Source organism: Myotis lucifugus, unplaced genomic scaffold (genome assembly GCF_000147115.1).
Source record: "Myotis lucifugus unplaced genomic scaffold, Myoluc2.0 scaffold_196, whole genome shotgun sequence".
NCBI classification, from domain to species: domain Eukaryota; kingdom Metazoa; phylum Chordata; class Mammalia; order Chiroptera; family Vespertilionidae; genus Myotis; species Myotis lucifugus.
In genome coordinates this window covers 1,967,157-1,986,993 of record NW_005871244.1, presented here as the reverse complement: position 1 = coordinate 1,986,993, position 19,837 = coordinate 1,967,157, and the positions used below count along the sequence as shown (strand labels likewise).

General features: G+C 39.2%; 1 protein-coding gene across 1 annotated transcript in view; it reads left to right on the top strand.

Moving 5' to 3' along the window:
- SHROOM4 (shroom family member 4) overlaps positions 1-19,837 on the top strand; it is a 199,024-nt gene that overhangs the window by 65,879 nt on the left and 113,308 nt on the right. Inside the window, exon 2 of the mRNA XM_014463015.2 lies at positions 11,261-11,412. Within this exon, the coding sequence (XP_014318501.1) occupies positions 11,261-11,412 (152 nt within the window). The remainder of the gene's footprint in view (positions 1-11,260; positions 11,413-19,837) is intronic.

The following is a 19,837-nucleotide window of genomic DNA, read 5'->3' as shown; positions in this document are numbered from 1 at the left end:
AGAACTTGTGTGTGTTTTAAATTAACTTCCTAAGGCTGAGAATGTTAAAAACTAGGGAGAATCATGTATGGGTACAAGGTATTGTTGACATGCACCCAAGTTTACTTAAAAGCTTCATTCCTCCCACCAAATTAAGTCTAACAATCACCTCTGGGCACTCACCACAAACAGGAGATATTTAGCTCAAAAGATAATTATTTTTGGACTATTCTGAGTCAATAATGATAATGCTTTTTTTTTTTAAAGCTTGGAGTCGTAAAGTGCCTTTTTAACCAGAACTCTTTGCATTGCTAGTTAAGTATCATGAGTAGCAATAGACCCATGGAAAACAAAAATGTGTTATCACATCCTTGCAGAAGGAAATATATTAAACCTAGTAGATTTTTTTATCTTGGGCAACTCATGTAACATCCAGGAACCTCAGTTATATGATCAGCAAAGTGAAAATAATATTACTTGTCCAGAATCAGACAAATAAGGTGGGTGCTATCCTGGGGTCTCTTCTAAGTCTAATTTCAACCAGTATTTATTGAGCAACTACTATGTGCTCAATACAAATATTTGTTTTCCTAATTGCCAGTGATAGAGCTATAAAAAACATTATTTGACTTTTCTCCTGCTATAACTTCAGTATCCCAACAGAAAGTAAACATATGTAGAGATAAGTGAAAAAATACAAAATGATGACTTTTGTGAAGAAAGTAAAACAAAGTAATGTGATGGAGAATAAGGATTGGAGGTTGGGGAAAGAGAATAAATCTACTTTATATTGATGGTTAGGGAAGACCTCTCTGAAGAGGTGACATTTGAGCTGACACTTGAATGATGAAAGGAGATACACAAGGATCTAGAAAAAAAATAATGTTCTGAACAGAGAGAACAGCAAGTTCAAAGGTTCTGAGGTGGGGATGGGCTTGACCTCTCTAAAGAACAGAAAGTTCAATATGACTGCAGTGTTTGTAGGAAATGAGGCCAAAAAGACAGACATGGCCAGATTGTGTAGGGCTTCTAATCTGCTGCTATTTACTTGATAAGAATCATTCCTGGTCTCCCTGTCTGATTTAATTAGTGAATATAAGTGCTAGATGTTAATGATAGGGTTCTTGATGTTTGCCCATAAGAATTCCAGGAAAAGGCACTGGTGGGGTGTAGGGGGAAGGCTAAGGCAGAGAAAACAAGCTCAAATACCTTGTGGAGAGAGAGGTGGCAATGGAAGAGTGTGTACCCAGGAGAGGTGGTTAGGGAGGGCTAGAGAAAGTTTGGAGTGAGAAGGAAAAGCACCAGAGTGACCTTGGCTATGAGGAATACCCTCATAAAGGAAAAGGGGGAGGGCTCTACCCTTGTATTCAAAATTACAGAAGTGGAAGTGAGCAGGGACTGGAGCTAAAAATCTGGTTCTTTCTTTTCATTCAGCCTTACCTTCAAAAGCAAGCCCGCTACCAAGAGAAAAGCTTTCACACTGCTTTACCCTTAGCGATTTCCTGATCTTAATCTCAGATGCCTATCATCTCCTCCTTCATTTTCTTCTCAAACAAATTCTGTCATTTCAATCCATGTGCTCTGATGTAAGAGTCCCTACTTAACACCAACACACAAACAATTGAGTGTGTTCTCTCTCTCTCTCTCAATTGTGGAAATTCAGTTTCGTTTTATTTGATACATCTTGCTGAAATGGTATGTCACTTCTCAGTCACCATGTGAACTGGAGAGTAGCTTGTACCAAACAGTGTGATGGCTTACTTATTAACAGCTCTGCAGCACTCTGTGAAAGCAGCAGTAAGTGTGCTAACTTAATATTAAATTGGTTCTATCCAAGGGTTGGTAAAGAATATTATTGCTATTGCCTTTGATATATAGATATACACATACACATACACATACACACACACCTTGGTAGATTATTTCTGTGGAAGTTGTTTGCATTGATAGCAGTTATGCAGAAGGATGGGAGGCAATTGAATGCCTCTTTACACCCTCTTTATGTAACACTGTGCAGAGGGCTAAGCGAAGAGCAAAGATTAAAATCACTGCTGAGGAAAGGAGTCCTGGGCAGAGGCAAACAATGTCCTGGGAGCAGAATGCAGGGGCCCAACTATGGAAAAGAGAAATCCAGCCACCTCTCCCTTCACCCACATCTTATAGAGGGCACACAGGTGCCTAGTAAACTGTACAAGTGGCTTCCAGACAGTAGAGCAGGCCTATTGGTTTCCAGAGGCAGCCTTTTGTCCCTTCCCTAAAGGGTGTTAGTCCTTTGGTCTTTATCCAGTCAGAAATGACTAATGTTGGGTATGTGTACTCTTTAGAAACTGTCTGGCTTTTTGCATAATGGGTTATAAATAAATGGCTTCAGGGAACCAGCAATGAGTTATTGAGTGAACTTGGTTTTGGGATGGCTCAGATTCCAGATAGTTAATCACATCTTCTTGGGCTGAAAGGCTGTATGTAACTCATTTACATTCAGCTGGGAAGTTAAAAAGACACTTTTAATGATCTTGAGGAATAATTTTAACATTGAGATTGGGTTGATAGTGGAGAAATAAAGATTATATTAACCCAAGTAGAATTATTTCTGTCTCTAGTAATCTGGTGGAATTTAACAGCCACTTATATTTTAATTAGTGCATTTCTTCCAAGCATTCATGCACAGCTCATAAATGTCAATAAGTTAATGCATCCTATTTCCATTGTTTTTATATTAGACTAGAGGCCTGGTGCAAGAAATTCATGCACTGGCAGCAGGGGGGGGGGCATCCCTCAGCCTGGCCTGTGCCCTCTCACAGTCTGGGACCCCTTGCTCCTCACTGCCCGCCTGCTCGCTGCTCCTTACCACTTGGCTTGCTGCTCCTTAGCGCTGCTGCAGAGGCAGGAGAGGTTCCCGCCACCACCGCTGCACTTGCCAGCCATCAGCCCAGCTTCTGGCTGAATGGTGCTCCCCTGTGGGAGCGCACTGACCACCAGGGGGCAGCTCCTACATTGAGCGTCTGCCCCCTGGTGGTCAGTGCATATCATAGTGACTGGTCATTCTGGTCATTCCACCATAAAGTTCGTTTAAGCTTTTATTATATAGATAGTATGAGAAAGGCTGTTGGACTTTCCTGTCATCTAGGGTCACCCACTAGATGGACTTTCTGGTTTGTCTTAGACTTTTAAAAATTTATTTTTAAAAAATTTATCTTTATTGTTGAAAGTATTACAGATGTCCCCTTTGGTGTTTTTTTTTTCCCCATTCACCCTCTCCAACTGGCACCCGCCCCTCCCAGGCCTTTATAACACTATTGTTCCTGTCTATGGGCTATGCATATATGCATATAAATTCCCAGGTTAATCTCTCCCCACCCCACCCCACCCCACCCCCAACCCCCTGCCTTCCCTCTGAAATTTGTCAGTCTGTTTCATGCTTCTATGTCTCTGGATCTCAATTTTATTAAAATAGACATTTAATGGACATAAGAAAAAAGACTTGAGGAGGAAACCATCAAAATATTGACTATTGTGTCTAATTGGGAGAATATGAATTATTTAAATTGTTTTCTGTGCTTTCCTCTATTTTCAAAATTGTCTACCTGGGTCACATATTATTTTGTGTAACTTCCTTTTAAATAACATTCCTTCCTTTACTATAATAGAGTTGAATATAAAGAAAGGAGCAAAAAGAGACCTAGTCTCTTACTACCCAGAAAATTCTGTTGGCATTTTTTAAAAAGTAACATATAAACGTTGAGAGCCTAGAGAAGTATAAAATTAACAGTGGAACTTTCAATATGCTTACCCCCTCCATTTTTCCCAGTCTGTGGCTTGTCTTTTCACTTTTTAGTGGCATTTTTGATGAACATATTTTTTTATTTAGATGAACTCCACTGAACACTCTTTCTCTTATGGTTATTGCATTTTACATCCTGCCCCAAAAACTTTACCCACAAAGATAGTATCTTATGTTTTACTCTAAAAGCTTTATGGTTCTAGTCCTGTCATTTAAGGCTATGATCTGGCCAAATATTTTTAGTAAAAATTTGCATCAGTAAAAATATTTTGAGCATGTGTCTCTAATATACATAATTTTATTTGTGGATGTTATAATTTATTACCACCAATATTAAATATTAATAAGGCTTGCTTTTTAATTTTTTAGATAAGCATAAATATAAACAGAAGTTCCAGTATCTCTTGTTCAGTAGATCATCTTGTGCATAACCTGGGAAATATATACCCCACTCTGGAGATTATTGTTCTAAACCACCAACAGCTAACATTTTTTACAAACACTGATATTATTAACATCAGCAAGAGACTTCAGTGTAACCAATTGGTTAGAGTTTACAAAGTGTGAACAGGACCCCAATAAGTATATTGCTGATAGTGGAAGAAACCCTGAGTTTACTCTTGCATAGTGATGGTTAGTCCCCCTTATCTGACTTATAGAAACAACAGGATGATCTGGCTTGGTAGGATCAAAGACAAACTGGCTTTTGGTTGCTGATGTAGGATATAGTGCTTTTGACTCCCTACCCCTTTCCATCACCAAATTCCTAGAGCTGAGTTTGGCTGACTGAGTTTTTGGCACAGATACTTAGAATTTGACTCAGGCTAATCCCTAGGGATATTCAATGATTTTGAGCTTAGAGGGCCTTTGTTGTGAGGATTAGTAAACTAGATGATGATTAAGCAATTGGGAAGGTGTCTATAGGGATAGGGTCTGCTATAGCGCACAGCATAGTTCCCTTGGTCCAAGGTCAGGGGAGCCCATGGGCCTGATTCACAGAACTTTACATTCTGGAACAGCCCCTTGTAGAATTTGGGCATCTGCTCCTTAGCCGGTAGAGGGAAAGAATATCTTCTCTCTTGATGTCTACCTCCTCGATCTGTCTCCATACAGGGATTATTGCTTAGAACCAGGCCTGCTTACCATTTTTTTTTTGGCCTGCTTACATTTTTTGTAATTGGTTGGTGTTTTTGAATTCTTTATTTAAGAAAGAGGTTTTTGTTTTCTATTTTTCCTTTTGGGAAACTGGAGTAAGGTAGAGAACATGAAATCAGAAACATCAGAGTTTTTTGTTTTTCTATTCTAGACTACTTTGGAAATTTGAGAGGAATTTTGAAGGGAGAGAGTTGCTGCAAGAGAGACAAGGTAGGACAGCCGATATGTCCACAACCTGGAATTGGACGTTGAAAGTCATGGCAAAGACATTGCAGAGATTTCAAAGACTGTATCTCCCTGTCCAGGGCACTCTGATTAGTCTCTCCTAGCATGGTCAGATTCTAAGGGGTACCACTAGGGTAGAGAGGGCAGATCAGAAACATTCCCCAACTTGTGATCTACTCAAGATTTCAAACTAAGTTTCAGAATAAGCACAGAATTATCATTATTTTGTGGTCCTACTTCCGAATAGTTTAATTTCTTAAATCCAGCTTATCTCCACTTCTATATTTTCTTTCTATTTATTCCCTAGAAAAGACCAAATTGCTGAATGAGTGTCTGAAGTGTTACTAGAAACCTGAAAATCTTCTAGAGCAGTGATTCCCAAAGTGGGCGCTACCGCCCCCTGGTGGGCGCTGCAATGATCCAGGGGGGCGGTGATGGCCACAGGTGCATTTGTTTTAACTTTTTTTGTATTACCTTTCTATTCTGAGTTCAATAAATAGTTTCATAATTTCAAACTTCAATGTTTCTAATTTACACCTTTCTTTACTATATTTTACGAAAAAGGTAGAAACATTAATGCATATATCTTTCTGTTTAATTGCTATTAAAATTAAAAAAAATTAATTTCCAGGGGGCGCTGAGTAATATTTTTTCTGGAAAGGGGGCGGTAGGCCAAATAAGTTTGGGAACCACTGTTCTAGAGGGTACTAAATAGACATTCACAGGATATTCTATTTTCTTAAAGCAATGAAGCCACTGTATTCTGGGTGGACCTCTTCTGTCTATTTGCAAAGAACAAAAACAAACATACCATCAATTTAAACAAGTAAATGTTTTTGCCTTCTTAGACTAGCTGGTGGAAGTATGAATATGGGCTGGTAATTTGGCCAGAAGGTCCTAGAACTGGCCAAGAAAGTTTTAGTCAATGCCTGATTTTCCAATAAATTTCTTGTGGCAAGTAGAGGTATTTGCAGTCATGTAATTGATTTTTTTAATGCTGCTCTTACACCATTGTTATAAGCATTCAATACCATTTGGTTATCATTGCAGATGCTATTTCTTTTGCTGACAGCATTTTTCAAGATAAATCAGATTTAACTTTTTTCTTCACTTTCTCATATCTTATAAATTTATTCAAAAGACCCAAGCAAGTATCTGCTAATATCTGACTAAATAAAAGCTACTAGCCCTAACTGGTTTGGCTCAGTAAATAGAGCGTCAGCCTGTGGACTGAAAGGTCCCAGGTTCGATTCCAGTCAAGGGCATGTACCTTGGTTGTGGGCACATCCCCAGTAGGGAGTGTGCAGGAGACAGCTGATCAATGTTTCTCTCTCAGTGATGTTTCTAGCTATCTCTCTCCCTTCCTCTCTGTAAAAATTCAATAAAATATTTTTAAAAAATAAATAAAAGCTACTAGAAAGCTAGTAAGTGTTGTTAAGTCAATTTTTTTTTTGCCTTTACTCTCAAGGGGCCAACTTGTCACTTTGTTGCCAGCTATCAGAGCATTTCATACTACCTTGAAGACCCATCAAAAATTTCCAAGTCATCAGCTCATTAGCACAAAATGGGGCTTTGGGAATCTCTTTTGGTGTCCCAACTGTGCTTTTTAAGTGTTCCAACTTTGACGGACCACTCTGAAACAATAAAGAATACAGGAAAATGAGAGATGACTATTAATTAATCTATTTTGAAGAAGTGAAACATAGATGAAGGCAAAGTACAATGATGCAAAAATCTGGGATTTTCTGAGTCAGCAGAAGGCTACGGCATGCTAACTGTTCACAGGTCACTGAATGTCAGCGCTCCAAGGGCCCCCACAGATCATCTAGCCAGATGCCCACATTTTACCAGTAAGGGTAAAAGAGGCCAAAGAAGGAGAAAGGGACTTGCCCAAGGTCAACCAGCTCTTCCAAACTTTCTAGACACCAGCTGGCTTTTGGTTATATGACCTTTATGCAATCAATGTTCAATTACTTGGGCCACTCACTATGATCACTTGCACAATCCAAAATAACACAGAAGTTAACCGTGGCTTACAATGGGCTTTGTGATGTATGTTTATACTGACATTTCAATACATCTGGGTCCAATCTGAGAATTCACAGCATTTCAAATGAAATAAGAAAGTCACCTTGAAGTTCTGAATCAGGAAAAGCTGGAAAGTTGACCAACCTTACTGTATGGACAGCATAAAATGATGCTATACAGCCCCTCAAACAGGGCATGTTATTCTCAACAAGTTTGTTGATTCACACCTTTCCTGGGGCCCAGACAGAATTATGAGTGAGATGGTTAGAAGGGGAAAACAAAACTTTTCAGAGAAGAATATACAAGGTGAGGCAAAAGTAGATTTACATTTATTCATATGGAAAATAATATAATAATTAATAAATAGTAATACAACTGTATATCTACTTTTGCCCCACCCTGAATATATCTTTCCCCTTATTTCCTCCCTTCCTCCATCCTTTCCTTCTTTTTCTTTCCTTTCCATTTCCTTGCTAGAAAAATGAACAGCTGTTTTATCTTCTATATAAACAAATGTGTGGTTGAGCCATTGACCTGGAGAACTGGCTCTCAGGAGGCAAAACAATAAATGAAAGACATGCTGTATCCCAGAAATCTTATGTGGAAGCAGGGGAGGAGAAAGACTAGTGAACAATAGCTTTTTATTTTTTATTTTTATTTATTTTTTCGGATGCTCACATTTTTTAAAATTTTTTTAATTGTTTTATTGCTTAAAGTCTTACAAAGGGTATTACATATGTCTCCTTTTTTCCCCCCGCCCTTGACAATCCCCTGGCCTCCCCTACCCCCCAGTGTCTTAAAAGCATCAAAAAATCAGGAGGAGTATGAAAGAATCAGTTGTATAGCTCAGTAAATGCCAATAATTGGTTGTTTTGTTGTTTGCAAATCCTCACACTTGTGCTAAAGTGGCATTGTCTGTCCTGAGGAGGATACTGCTGGTGACTGAGAAAGGGCATGGAATGGCAAAAAAGGGGCATGTAGTCAGCCTGAGGCTATAGTCTGAAAAAAGAGTTCCGGCAAGGACTCAGATAATGGCAGCTGAAGTGGCAGTAGGGAATGCAGAATGCCTGAACTTTTGCTACAGCAATAACTAAGCATTTTAGTTTAAAAAGTACCCCTCTTTCATTTTCTGGCCTAGAATAAACAGAGATCTTGCTGATGTAACAAAGTGCTTAATTAACTCGAAGTGGTATTTAATATCAATACATATTGAAGGGAAGACTTGCTGTGGCTAACAGTAATATGGATAATTGAGTTGTATGAATAAAAAAATGAGTAGAGTGAATTAAGACTAATGCACATCAACAGGAAATATCTATTAGCAGTCATTAGTTAGATTCCTGTTTGTGGTTGTTTGTTAGCCTAAGGAAGCCCTTTCAAATGGCTGGTCCCTGTTGAAATTCCTGCCTGATGCTGAGGACCTTCCATGGATGCCAAAGGAATGAGTCATTCAAATAGAACTCCTGAAATTCAAGTATAGCATTTTTTTTTTTTGGCAGCAGGCAGCAGTGACTGTGAAGTAATAATGATAATGACAATGGAAATAAGAGTGCAATCCTAATTAATCTGCTGAGAGTAGTTCCCCATTTACCAATATTGGCTTGCTTTGAGTGGTGGCCCAGGTACTGGAACAAAGGTATATATATTCAAATCACTTGGCTAACCTATAATTTATCAAAGATTAATTTAAAAAACTGTTGGGTTAGCAGCAATAAATTTAATTACAGTCTGTGATTTAACTTAAAATTTCAATTTATTAGATGGGGTTTTTGAAATCTTGAATTAACATTTTTCTCTGCACTAAGGAGGTTGCATCTGCCAAATTGCACATGAGCTGGCCAACCTAAAGCTCAGCAATATTCTATCTTCCATGGTGTGGGATAGATTGGATGCTATTAAAAACTGAGAGAAAGATTGGAACAAGAGTAGGAGTAAGTGTAAAAACACCTGCAGCAAAGACCAGCCCATAGTTGCCCCACTTAGAATCTAATTTTCCCTAAGGATTGTGTGGTTTAATCACCCTCACCTCAACTTGCCCTTGGGAAAAAACAAATAAACACCTCTTTCTGATTGGACCTTTTGTTACTCAACCATTTGTGTGGATATATGAACTTTAGATGGTAACCCACCCTTGAATCTAGTTGTGTGTCCTTTCCTCTTTTCTGTATGTCCAGCATGTTTTCTTGTGCATAGTAGAAATTCACTAAAAACTTGAAGACTGAATTAATGGATAGATGAGATGACTCCTAACACCATGGATGGAATTGATGTTCTAATAGGTAGAACACACTTTTGAGGTTGAAGGAATATATAACATCCTAGAGGCCCAGTGCACAAAATTTGTGCTCTGGGGGGGGGGGGGAGTCCCTCAGCCCAGCCTGCGCCCTCTTGAATCTGGGACCCCTTGGGGGATGTCCGCCTGCTGGCTTAGGCCTGCTCCCAGGGAATCAGGCCTAAGCCGGCAGTCGGACATCCCTCTCACAGTCTGGGATCCCTTGCTCCTTACCACCCGCTGGCTCGCTGCTTCTTACTGCTTGGCTCGCTGCATCTGCCCCCTGGTCGGGAGGGATTGCGGGAGGGCTCCAGGGCGTGTCCGACCTGTCTCACTCAGTCCTGATCGTCCAGACCCCAGCAGCAAGCTAACCTACTGGTTGGAGCATCTGCCCCCTGGTGGTCAGTGCACATCATAGTGACTGGTCAACCAGCTGACTGTCTGCCCCCTGGTGGTCAGTACACATCATAGTGAGCAGTTGAGCAGCTTTAGTATATCATTAGCATATTATGCTTTGATTGGTTGAACGGCCAACCGGACCACCAGACATAGCATATTAGGCTTTTATTATATAGGATAAAAGTAGCTATAAGCAAGGATACTTGGGGGGCATTCTGCTTTGATTTTCCTTTGTCTACCCCAGTGGCTATTATTTATGACGTTGCTTTCAATGCCCCCCTTCTTGCCAAGATTGGCCTTCTCAATGGAAATTCTCTAGGCTGTGGTGGAACAGTGAACACCCAGGTTCCAAGCTTTTGGTAAATGCCCCCTATGTGCCAGACACTGGAAGCACTATGCTGGGGACTTGTTGAAGAGACACCGATAAATGATCAATTACTTTGTGCATACTTTGCATCTTTTGAATTTGCAATTCCACTCACAAAATATTGAGCTAGACAGTGATGGCGAACCTATGACATGCATGTCAGAGGTGACACACGAACTCATTTTTTTGGTTGATTTTTCTTTGTTAAATGGCACTTAAATATATAAAATAAATATCAAAAATATGTCTTTGTTTTACTATGGTTGCAAATATCAAAAAATTTCTGTATGTGACACGGCACCAGAGTTAAGTTAGGGTTTTTCAAAATGCTGACACGCCGAGCTCAAAAGGTTCGCCATCACTGAGCTAGAAGCTACCTTCAGAGTCAATCCCCTTGCTATAATAATCAGAACTCTCACATTTATTGAGGACTTACTGCTCCCAGACACTTTATATACTAACAACCCTGTGAGGTAGGTACTCTCATTATCTATATTTCACTTATGAGGCCCTTAAGACACAGAGATATTAGGTAACTTGCTCAGGGTTACACAGCTAGGAAGTACTAGACCCAAGATCCAAACTCAAGTTTGTCAGAGTTCAAAGTCTGCCCAAAGATAGGAAAGAACTTGCCAAAGGTGATTTTTCTGGAGTCTAGCTCTTCGGACTCTAATTTATGTGCACATTTTGCTATGCCATTCTGCTACTTCAGCCCATATTGTGGGGTTCCTTCCAAGCATCATTTTCATATTTAGAAGTGCTTGTCTCCCTAGATGGACAGATTGTATTACTGTGTTGCCTCCTTCCTCAAAGGCTTGCCCAAGCTTTGCCTTCAGTAAATAATGGTCTATGATCAGATTCTTAGCTGCTGCCTGGAGCTTCCTGGAGCCATTCCTCACCCACCTCACTGCCTCCCCCCCTCTCCCCGCCCCAGCCCTGCCATGCCCTACTGCAGTACTACTTATGGCTCAGAGGTTGGGAGGAGCCAGAAAGTAGAATTTTTGGGGAAGGATTGCCTCACCACCTGCTTTCTATCTTGTTCTCTGCAACACAGATTGAAGATGGCGGCAAGGCAGCCTTGTCCCAGAAGATGAGGACTGGTGATGAGCTGGTGAATATCAATGGCACTCCATTGTATGGCTCCCGCCAAGAGGCCCTCATCCTCATCAAAGGCTCCTTCAGGATCCTCAAGCTGATTGTCAGGAGGTAAGGTACAGGGAAATTTCCTGCACAGTGCAAGGGCTGCCAAAACCACTTGGTTGGTAGTAAAGCCTCAATAGAGTCTTATCTCTATCAATATAACTAAGGAAAGAGGTGTTTCTCATGAACAGAATTCTGTACACAACTGAAGAAAACTATTAGGAGAAAGGCCTTTGGTTCAAATCCTGGCACTGTCACATACTACTACCTGTGTCTTTTGGATAAATTCACTTTACTTCTGCAAGTTTCTGTCTCCTTATTTGCTATTGAGAGAAGAAAATGACTCAATGCACATCAAGGACCTACCTAATCCAGCGTTTTCTGTCTTCTTCATAACAGGCTGCCACTGCTCAACCACGTAGATTTAAAGAGACCCTACTACCTTCCATGGTAGGCATTCTGGAGGCTATGGCAAACTCTAAGATAGAAACCCTGCCCTTGAGGAGTGTACAGTTTAGCAGGGGAGAAAGAATTCACATGTGATTGATTAGCAACACAATTTTGAAGAAAGCAATTAAGGAGATTTCACAGAGTGAAGGGTGATTGTCAAATGGATTGTTCAAACAGATATTGCTATTAGAGTTCAAGAGAAAGAGGGGACCTTCAGAAGAGATTGATAGCGTAAGACTTCATAGAGGAGGTGAAATTTGCACTCAAGGGTGGGTAGAATTTGACAAACAAACCATCCAAAGGAAAAGGGCACTCCAGGTAAGTTGAGTGGCATAAACAGAAGGAAGGTAAGGGCATTTTAGAACATAGTCATTCTACTGCCACAAAACATCTGCCTACTGGTTAGCTTTCCGTATGGCTGCTGCATCTTTGCTCTGTACTACTGAAAATTATACTTAATGCCTATTAGCTTGTTTTCTATACACATGCCTAGGTTTCAACATCTTAAATGTTTTTATTAGAAAAAAAGAATTTAAAGCATCCTTCCTTCCACAATTAATACTTTCCCCTCTAGCTACTACCCTATCTTCTTTCTTTTGCTGATACTCAGTCTTTCAAAAGGAAATTCTATAATCATTGTCTCTACTTCACCTACCATTTTGCTTTTTACCCATTGCAGTCTGAATTTGACTCTCAGAACTCCACTGAAACTACTCTGTCAAAGCTGCATATTACTTCCTAACTGCCAAAATCAATGGATTATTTTCAATCTTCATCATATACAATTTATACATAGCCTTTGATTTTGTTGGTATGGATTATGCCCACCTTTGTTAAACTCTCCTTTCTTGCTTTCAAGATATCCATTTACTTGTTCTTTTCTTACCTCTCTGTTCATTTTTTAAATGTTATTTTTTCATTTTTTAAATTAAATTTATTGGGATGACATTGGTTAATATGATCATACAGGTTTCAGGTGTGGGTTTCTATGTTACAAGATCTGTATATTTCACAGTGTACCTACCATCCAAAGTCAAATCTTCTCCTGTCACCATGTATGGGACTCCCTTCCCTGTGGCAATCACCACACTGCTGTTTGTGTCCATGAGTTTCAGTTTTATATCCAACATATGAGTGAAATCATATGGTTCTTAGCTTTTTCTGATTGACTTATTTCACTTAGCATAATGTTCTCAAGGTCCATCCATGTTGTTGCAAATGGCACTATTTTATCCTTTCTTATGGCTGAGCAGTATTCCACTGTGCATATGTACCACATCTTCTTTATCCAGTCCTCTATCGCAGGGCACTTTGGTTGTTTCCATGTCTTGACCACCATAAATAATGCTGCAGTAAACATAGGGGTGCATATATCTTTGTGAATACATGTTTTTGAGTTTTTCAGTTATATACCCAGGAGAGGGATTGCTGGGCTGTATTCTTAATTTTTTGAGGAATAGCCAGACTGTTTGCCATAGTGGTTGTACCAGTCTACATTCCCACCAGCAGTGAATGAGGGTTCCCTTTTCTCCACAACCTCTCCAACACTTGTTATTACTTATCTTGTTGATAATAGCCACTTGACAGTGTGAGGTGGTATCTCATTATAGTTTTGATTTGCATTTTTTCCTTTTCTTTTTTAAAAATTTTATTGGGGTGACATTAGTCAACATGAACATATACGTTTCATATGTGGATTACTAATTTACAAAATCTGTATATAGGACCATGTGCCCACCACCCAAAGTCAAATCTTCTCCTGTCACCTCATATTAGGACCCCCTCCCTCTGGCAACCACCACACTGCTGTTTGTGTTCATAAGTTTCAGTTTTAAAGTCCACATATGAGTTAAATCATATAGTTCTTACCTTTTTCTGTCTGACTTATTTCACTTCGCATAATGTTCTTAAGGTCCATCCATGTTGTTGTAAATGATGCTATTTCATCTTTTCGTATGGCTGTGTCGTACTCCATTGTGTATATATACCACATCTTTATTCAGTCCTCTTTGATTTGCATTTCTGTAATTGCTAGTGAGGTTGAACATCTTTTCATATATTTATTGTCTGTTTGTATGTCTTCTTGGGAGAGGTTCCTGATCAGGTCCTCTGCTCATTTTTCGATTGGGATGTTTGTTTGGTGTTGAGTTTTATGAGTTCTTTATATATTTTGGAAATTAAACCTTTGTAGGAGCTACTGTTTACAAATATCATCTCTCATTTGGTCCGCTGCCTCTTTGTCTTTAATGTTCATTTTTTAAAAAACCAGGTTCCTATCTACTCTTCCTTTAACCATCCCTTCAGTGGTTCTCAACCTTCCAAATGCCGCGATCCTTTAATACAGTTCCTCATTGTTGTGGTGACCCCCAACCATAAAATTATTTTCGTTGCTACTTCATAACTGTAATTTTTCTACTGTTATGAATCGTAATGCAAATATCTGATATGCAGGATGTGTTTTCCAATGGTCACGACCCACAGGTTGAGAACCGCTGCCTTAAATGTTGGTGTTTCCCCTACTACCATCCTTCCTGACTTGATTAATACACCATCAAAAATCTCACCTAGTTCCAGAGCTTCAATTATTATCTATATGTGGATAAGTATATCTCTTGTGCCCAGACTCATATAACCAACTTCCTGTTGGACATTTATACTGAGATGTCTCAGAAGCATTTCAAGCACAACATGCTCAAAACCTAAAATGTCATCTCTTTCCAAGCTCCTTATCACAGTGATTGAGACAACCATGCCCTTAGTTAACCAAGCCAGAAACACAGAAGCCATCTTTAATTCTTCCATTGTTCCCATGCTCCACATCTAAATGCTTTATCCCGAGGAAAGAATAATTAAGAATGAAAGGGTTTTGAGTTAGTAAGGGTGAAGTTATATAGGGTCCCAATCATTTACCGGTATTATATTACTTTCTGGTATCTAATGTTAATATTAAGCCATGCCTGCTCATGTACTTGGATAGGAGGTGACATCTTAAGCAATGCCTTATACAATAGACACATTGTCACTGACTCAATCTTCAATTGGTCATGATTTAGGTTATAAATAAGGCTTCTTGGAGGGGTAGCTTGGTGCATTTGGCAGAGTTTTTGTTTTGGAGTCAGATAATCCCATGTATGTTACTTCCTAGCTCTGTCATATGGGAAATAGTAGTTATTATATAATGGCATTGTTGTATTGATTAAATGAAGCAATTTATGTAAAATGCCTTTTTCATAATGGGTTATCAATGAATTTCAGTCTAATTTCTTTCCCTAGGGCATAAAAGAGCATAATTGGGATAACCAAACACTATTAAATAAGGAGAACATCAGAACTGTGGTGTACTTTGCAACATAACCTTCAGAGAACATGATTTGCTGGGAAATCATTTAGAGGTGACAAAGATCTGAACAGGAAATAAGGTCCCTGTGAGATACTGAGTATACAGAGATACCAGAAATACCAGCACTTTGCAGGAATGTAGACACCGTCCAAGGTGACTTCTGAGCCAGTCATAATAATGAGAGTGTTCAGGTGTGTCACTCACTCATCTTCCCTTGGTAAGCTCCAACTCCTCTTTCTCTTACCTATAGCAACACCAGCCACTACCTACCAGTCACTTAATTATGGCCTTTGGAGATAGTAGGTCCCTTTTGTTTTCATTGGTGTGGCAGTTCCCATGGCTCCCTGAACCTATGTAGTTTACCCTTTCAATCTTTCCTTTTCAGCCCCTATTGGAGGAGACTTTCAATGGCATAATTTATTATGTGATGCTGCCCTCTTGTGGAAAACATAACCTTTACCTGTAGACTACCCTGAGGATAGTATAGGAAGGACAGTTACTCCTTACAAGTATAAGTTATTCCTCAAATTTATGAAAGAGCTCCTAGCACAGTGGTTCTCAACCTTCTGGCCCTTTAAATACAGTTCCTCATGTTGTGACCCAACCATAAAATTATTTTCGTGGCTACTTCATAACTGTCATGTTGCTACTGTTATGAATTGTAATGTAAATATCTGATATGCAGGATGGTCTTAGGCGACCCCTGTGAAAGGGTCGTTCGACCGCCAAAGGGGTTGCGACCCACAGGTTGAGAACTGCTGGCTAGCACATAAAATAAATGTGTTCTCCCTGAAATTTAGTATTTATACTAATGTTTTAGAATAAGGTAGAAAGACTTTGGTTTGAGTAAGCAATCAACTGACAAAGATTCAACACTGAGCTTTAGGTCTGGGCTTGGGTCCTTTGGGATGAATATAAAAAGAAGGAACTGTATAATATGGCCTATTCTGAAAAGCCAGCCCAGCTCTTCCTCCTATATTGCCTTTTAGATAATGGTCAAAATATCAGAAGTCTAGGTGTTACCTTCAACTCTTCTCACTGCCCCAGTCCCTTTCAACTCTTCTCGCTTGCCCCAGTCCCCATCAATCCAGTCCCCTTCAATCCAGTCCCCTAAAAACCTCTCTGTAGCCTTTTTCTTAATTCAATCATTCATAATTTCTGCCTTCTTATCTTTTGGTCTTAGCTCCTTCCAATCAATCTATCCTCCAAATAAGTCATCTTATCATGTCATTTACCTATTTGAAAAACAACAACATACCAGCAACAATAACCATACAATTATTTTTGTCCCAAGAAATTCATTTTATAATGATAAAAGATATAAGCTATATTTAGGATATTGTAGTCATGGACCTTTTTTTTTTCTTTCTTCAAAAAATGGCATGCAAATATGTAAAGAAAAAACTGTAATACAAGAAGAAAAATTAAAGAAATATCTGTATGGGAGACTTCCATGTAATTTAATTATTACAGAAAAAGTAGACCAAAAATATACGTACTTAGAATATTTGAAAAGCATAATTCATCAAATCTAATAAATATAAAAATAATTTTATAGACAATGAATACTCCCTTTTCTGAGAACATTTTCAGAAAACAGTCAGAGAAGTATTCACAGGAGATATATATATATATATATAAATTTTTAAAAAAATATATTTTATTGATTTTTTACAGAGAGGAAGGGAGAGGGATAGAGAGTTAGAAACATCGGTCAGCTGCCTCCTGCACACTCCCTACTGGGGATGTGCCCGCAACCAAGGTACATGCCCTTGACCGGAATCGAACCTGGGACCCTTGAGTCCACAGGCTGATGCTCTATCCACTGAGCCAAACCGGTTAGGGCTATATATATAAATTTTATTTGTATTTATTGTTGACAGTATTACAGATGTCCCCCACTCCTCCCCTCCCCCCCCCCTCCATCTAGACCCTGCCCCACACCAGGCCTTCTCCACACTATTGTCTGTGTCTATGGATTATGCATATATACATATATGTTCTTTGGTTAATCTCTTTCTGCCCCCTTACCCCCTTGCCTCTGAGATATGTCAGTCTGTTCCATGCCTCCATGTCTCAGGACCTTTGAGTAGTATGGACACTTTAATTATGTAAATTCTTTGAATCCATGAACACGGTATATGCTTCCACTTGTTTGTGTCTTCTTCTATATCTTTTTTCAATGTCCTATCTTTTTCCCAGTACAGTGTATAATTACCTCTGGGTTAAGTTTATTCCAGTATTTATTTCCTCCTCTACTTAATCTGTGCTTTTCTTGTTCTCTAATTCTTTAAGTTGTAGGGTTAAATAGTTTATTATTAATTTTTCTTGTTTCTTTAGGTAGACTTGAAATGCTATGAACTTCCCTCTCAGGACTGTTCTTGCTGTGTCCCATAGATTTTGGCTTGTTGTGTGTTTGTTTGCTTCTAGGAAAATTTTAATTTCTTCCTTGATCTCATTGGTAAGCCATTTATTGTTTAATAACATGCTAATTAGCATGTGTTTGAATGTTTTTGAGTTTTTTATTATAATCTATTTCTGGTTTCATGCCATTGTAATCTGAGAAAATTCTTGCTATGATATCAATTTCCTTGAACTTGTTAAAACTTATTTTGTGTCCTAATATGTCGTCTATCTTTGAAAATGTTCCATGTGTACTTGAGAAGAATGTATATTCTGCTGCTTTGGGATGAAATGTCCTCTAAATATCAATTAAATCCATCTGATTAGTGTGTCATTTAAGGTGGCTGTTTCCTTGTATGTTTTTTTTAAACCTAGAAATCTATCTAGTGATGTCAGTGAGGTCTTAAAGTCCCCTACTATGACTGTATTGCTACCACTCTCTCCTTTAAAGTCTACCAAGAGTTTTTTAAAATATATATTTAGGTATTCCTATGTTGGATGAATATATATTTACAAGGGTTATATTTTCTTATTGTATCAAACTCTTTAGTATTATGTAGTGACCTTCTTTGTCTATTTTATAGCCTTTGTTTTAAAATCTATTTTGTCAGATATGAGTACTGCTACCCCAGCTTTTTAAAAAATTTCTATTTGCATGGAATATTTTCCCCCATCCCTTCACTTTCAGCTTGTATGAATCTTTTGTTCTGAGGTGGGTCACTTCTAGACAGCATGCATATGGGTCATGTTTTCTTCTCCATTCAGCTATCCTATGTATTTTGATTGGAGCATTTAGTCCACTTAAATTTAAGGTTACTATTGATAGGTACTTATTTATTGCCATTTTTCTTTATACTTATTTTGCTCGCTCTTTCCTTTTTTATTGTTTAAAGTATTACACATGTCTCCTTTTTCCCTGATTGACCCCTCCCAGGCCACTCCAAAACCCCAGGAAAGGCCCCCACCACCCCAGTGTCTGTGTCCATTGGTTATGCTAGTATGCATGCATATAAGACCTTTAGCTGATCTCTTATTCTCCCCACCCTCTCCTGCCTTCCCTCTGAGGCTGGATGGTCTGCTCAGTGTTCCTTTGTCTCTGGTTCTATTTTTGTTCATCAGTTTATGATGTTCATTATATCCCACATATGAGTGAGATCACGTGATATTTATCTTTCTCTGATTGGCTTATTTCGCTTAGCATAATGCTCTCCAGGTCTGTCCATGCTGTTGCAAATGATAAATGTTCTTTCTTTTTTACAGCAGCATAGTATTCCATTGTGTAGATGTACCACTGTTTTCTAATCCACTCATCTGCTGATGGACACTTAGGCTGTTTCCAAATCTTAGCTATTGTAAATTGTGTTGCTATGAACAAAAGGGTGCATATATCCTTTCTTTTTTCTTTTTTTTTAAAAAAATATATTTTATTGATTTTTTTTACAGAGAGGAAGGGAGAGGGATAGTGAGTTAGAAACATCGATCAGCTGCCTCCTGCACACTCCTACTGGGGATGTGCCCACAACCAAGGTACATGCCCTTGACCAGAATTGAACCTGGGACCCTTGAGTCCGCAGGCCGACGCTCTATCCACTGAGCCAAACTGGCTAGGGCCATATATCCTTTCTGATTGGTGTTTCTAGTTTCTTGGGATATACTCCTAGAAGTGGGATTACTGGATCACATGGGAGTTCCATTTTTACTTTTTGAGGAAACTCCACAATGTTTTCCACAGTGGCTACACCAGTCTGCATTCCCACCAGCAGTGCAAGAGGGTTCCTTTTTCTCTACATCCTCGCCAGCACTTGTCATTTGTTGATTTGTTGATGATAGCCATGCTGACAGGTGTGAGATGGTACCTCATTGCTGTTTTGATTTGCATCTCTCGGATAATTAGTGACTTTGAGCATGCTTTCATATGTCTTTTGGCCTTCTGTATGTCCTCTTTAGAAAAGTATCTATTTAGGTCCTTTGCCCATTTTTTGATTGGATTGTTTATCTTCTTTTTGTTAAGTTATATGAGTTGCCTGTGAATTTTGGAGATTAAACCCTTGTCAGAGATAGCATGGGCAAATATGTTCTCCCATGCAGTGGGCTTTCTTATTGTTTTACTAGAGGCCCAGTGCACGAATTCATGCACGGGTGGGTTCTGGCCGGCCCGCCCGAATTGGTGGATCAGGACCAGGCCTGTTGGGAGGAGGAGATGGCGGGAGGTTGGCCAGCTGGCCCACCCCAATTAGGGCCCGATCAGGACTGGGGTGGCTGGGGCGAGGGGCCTCAGGTGATTGGCTAGTGGGCCAT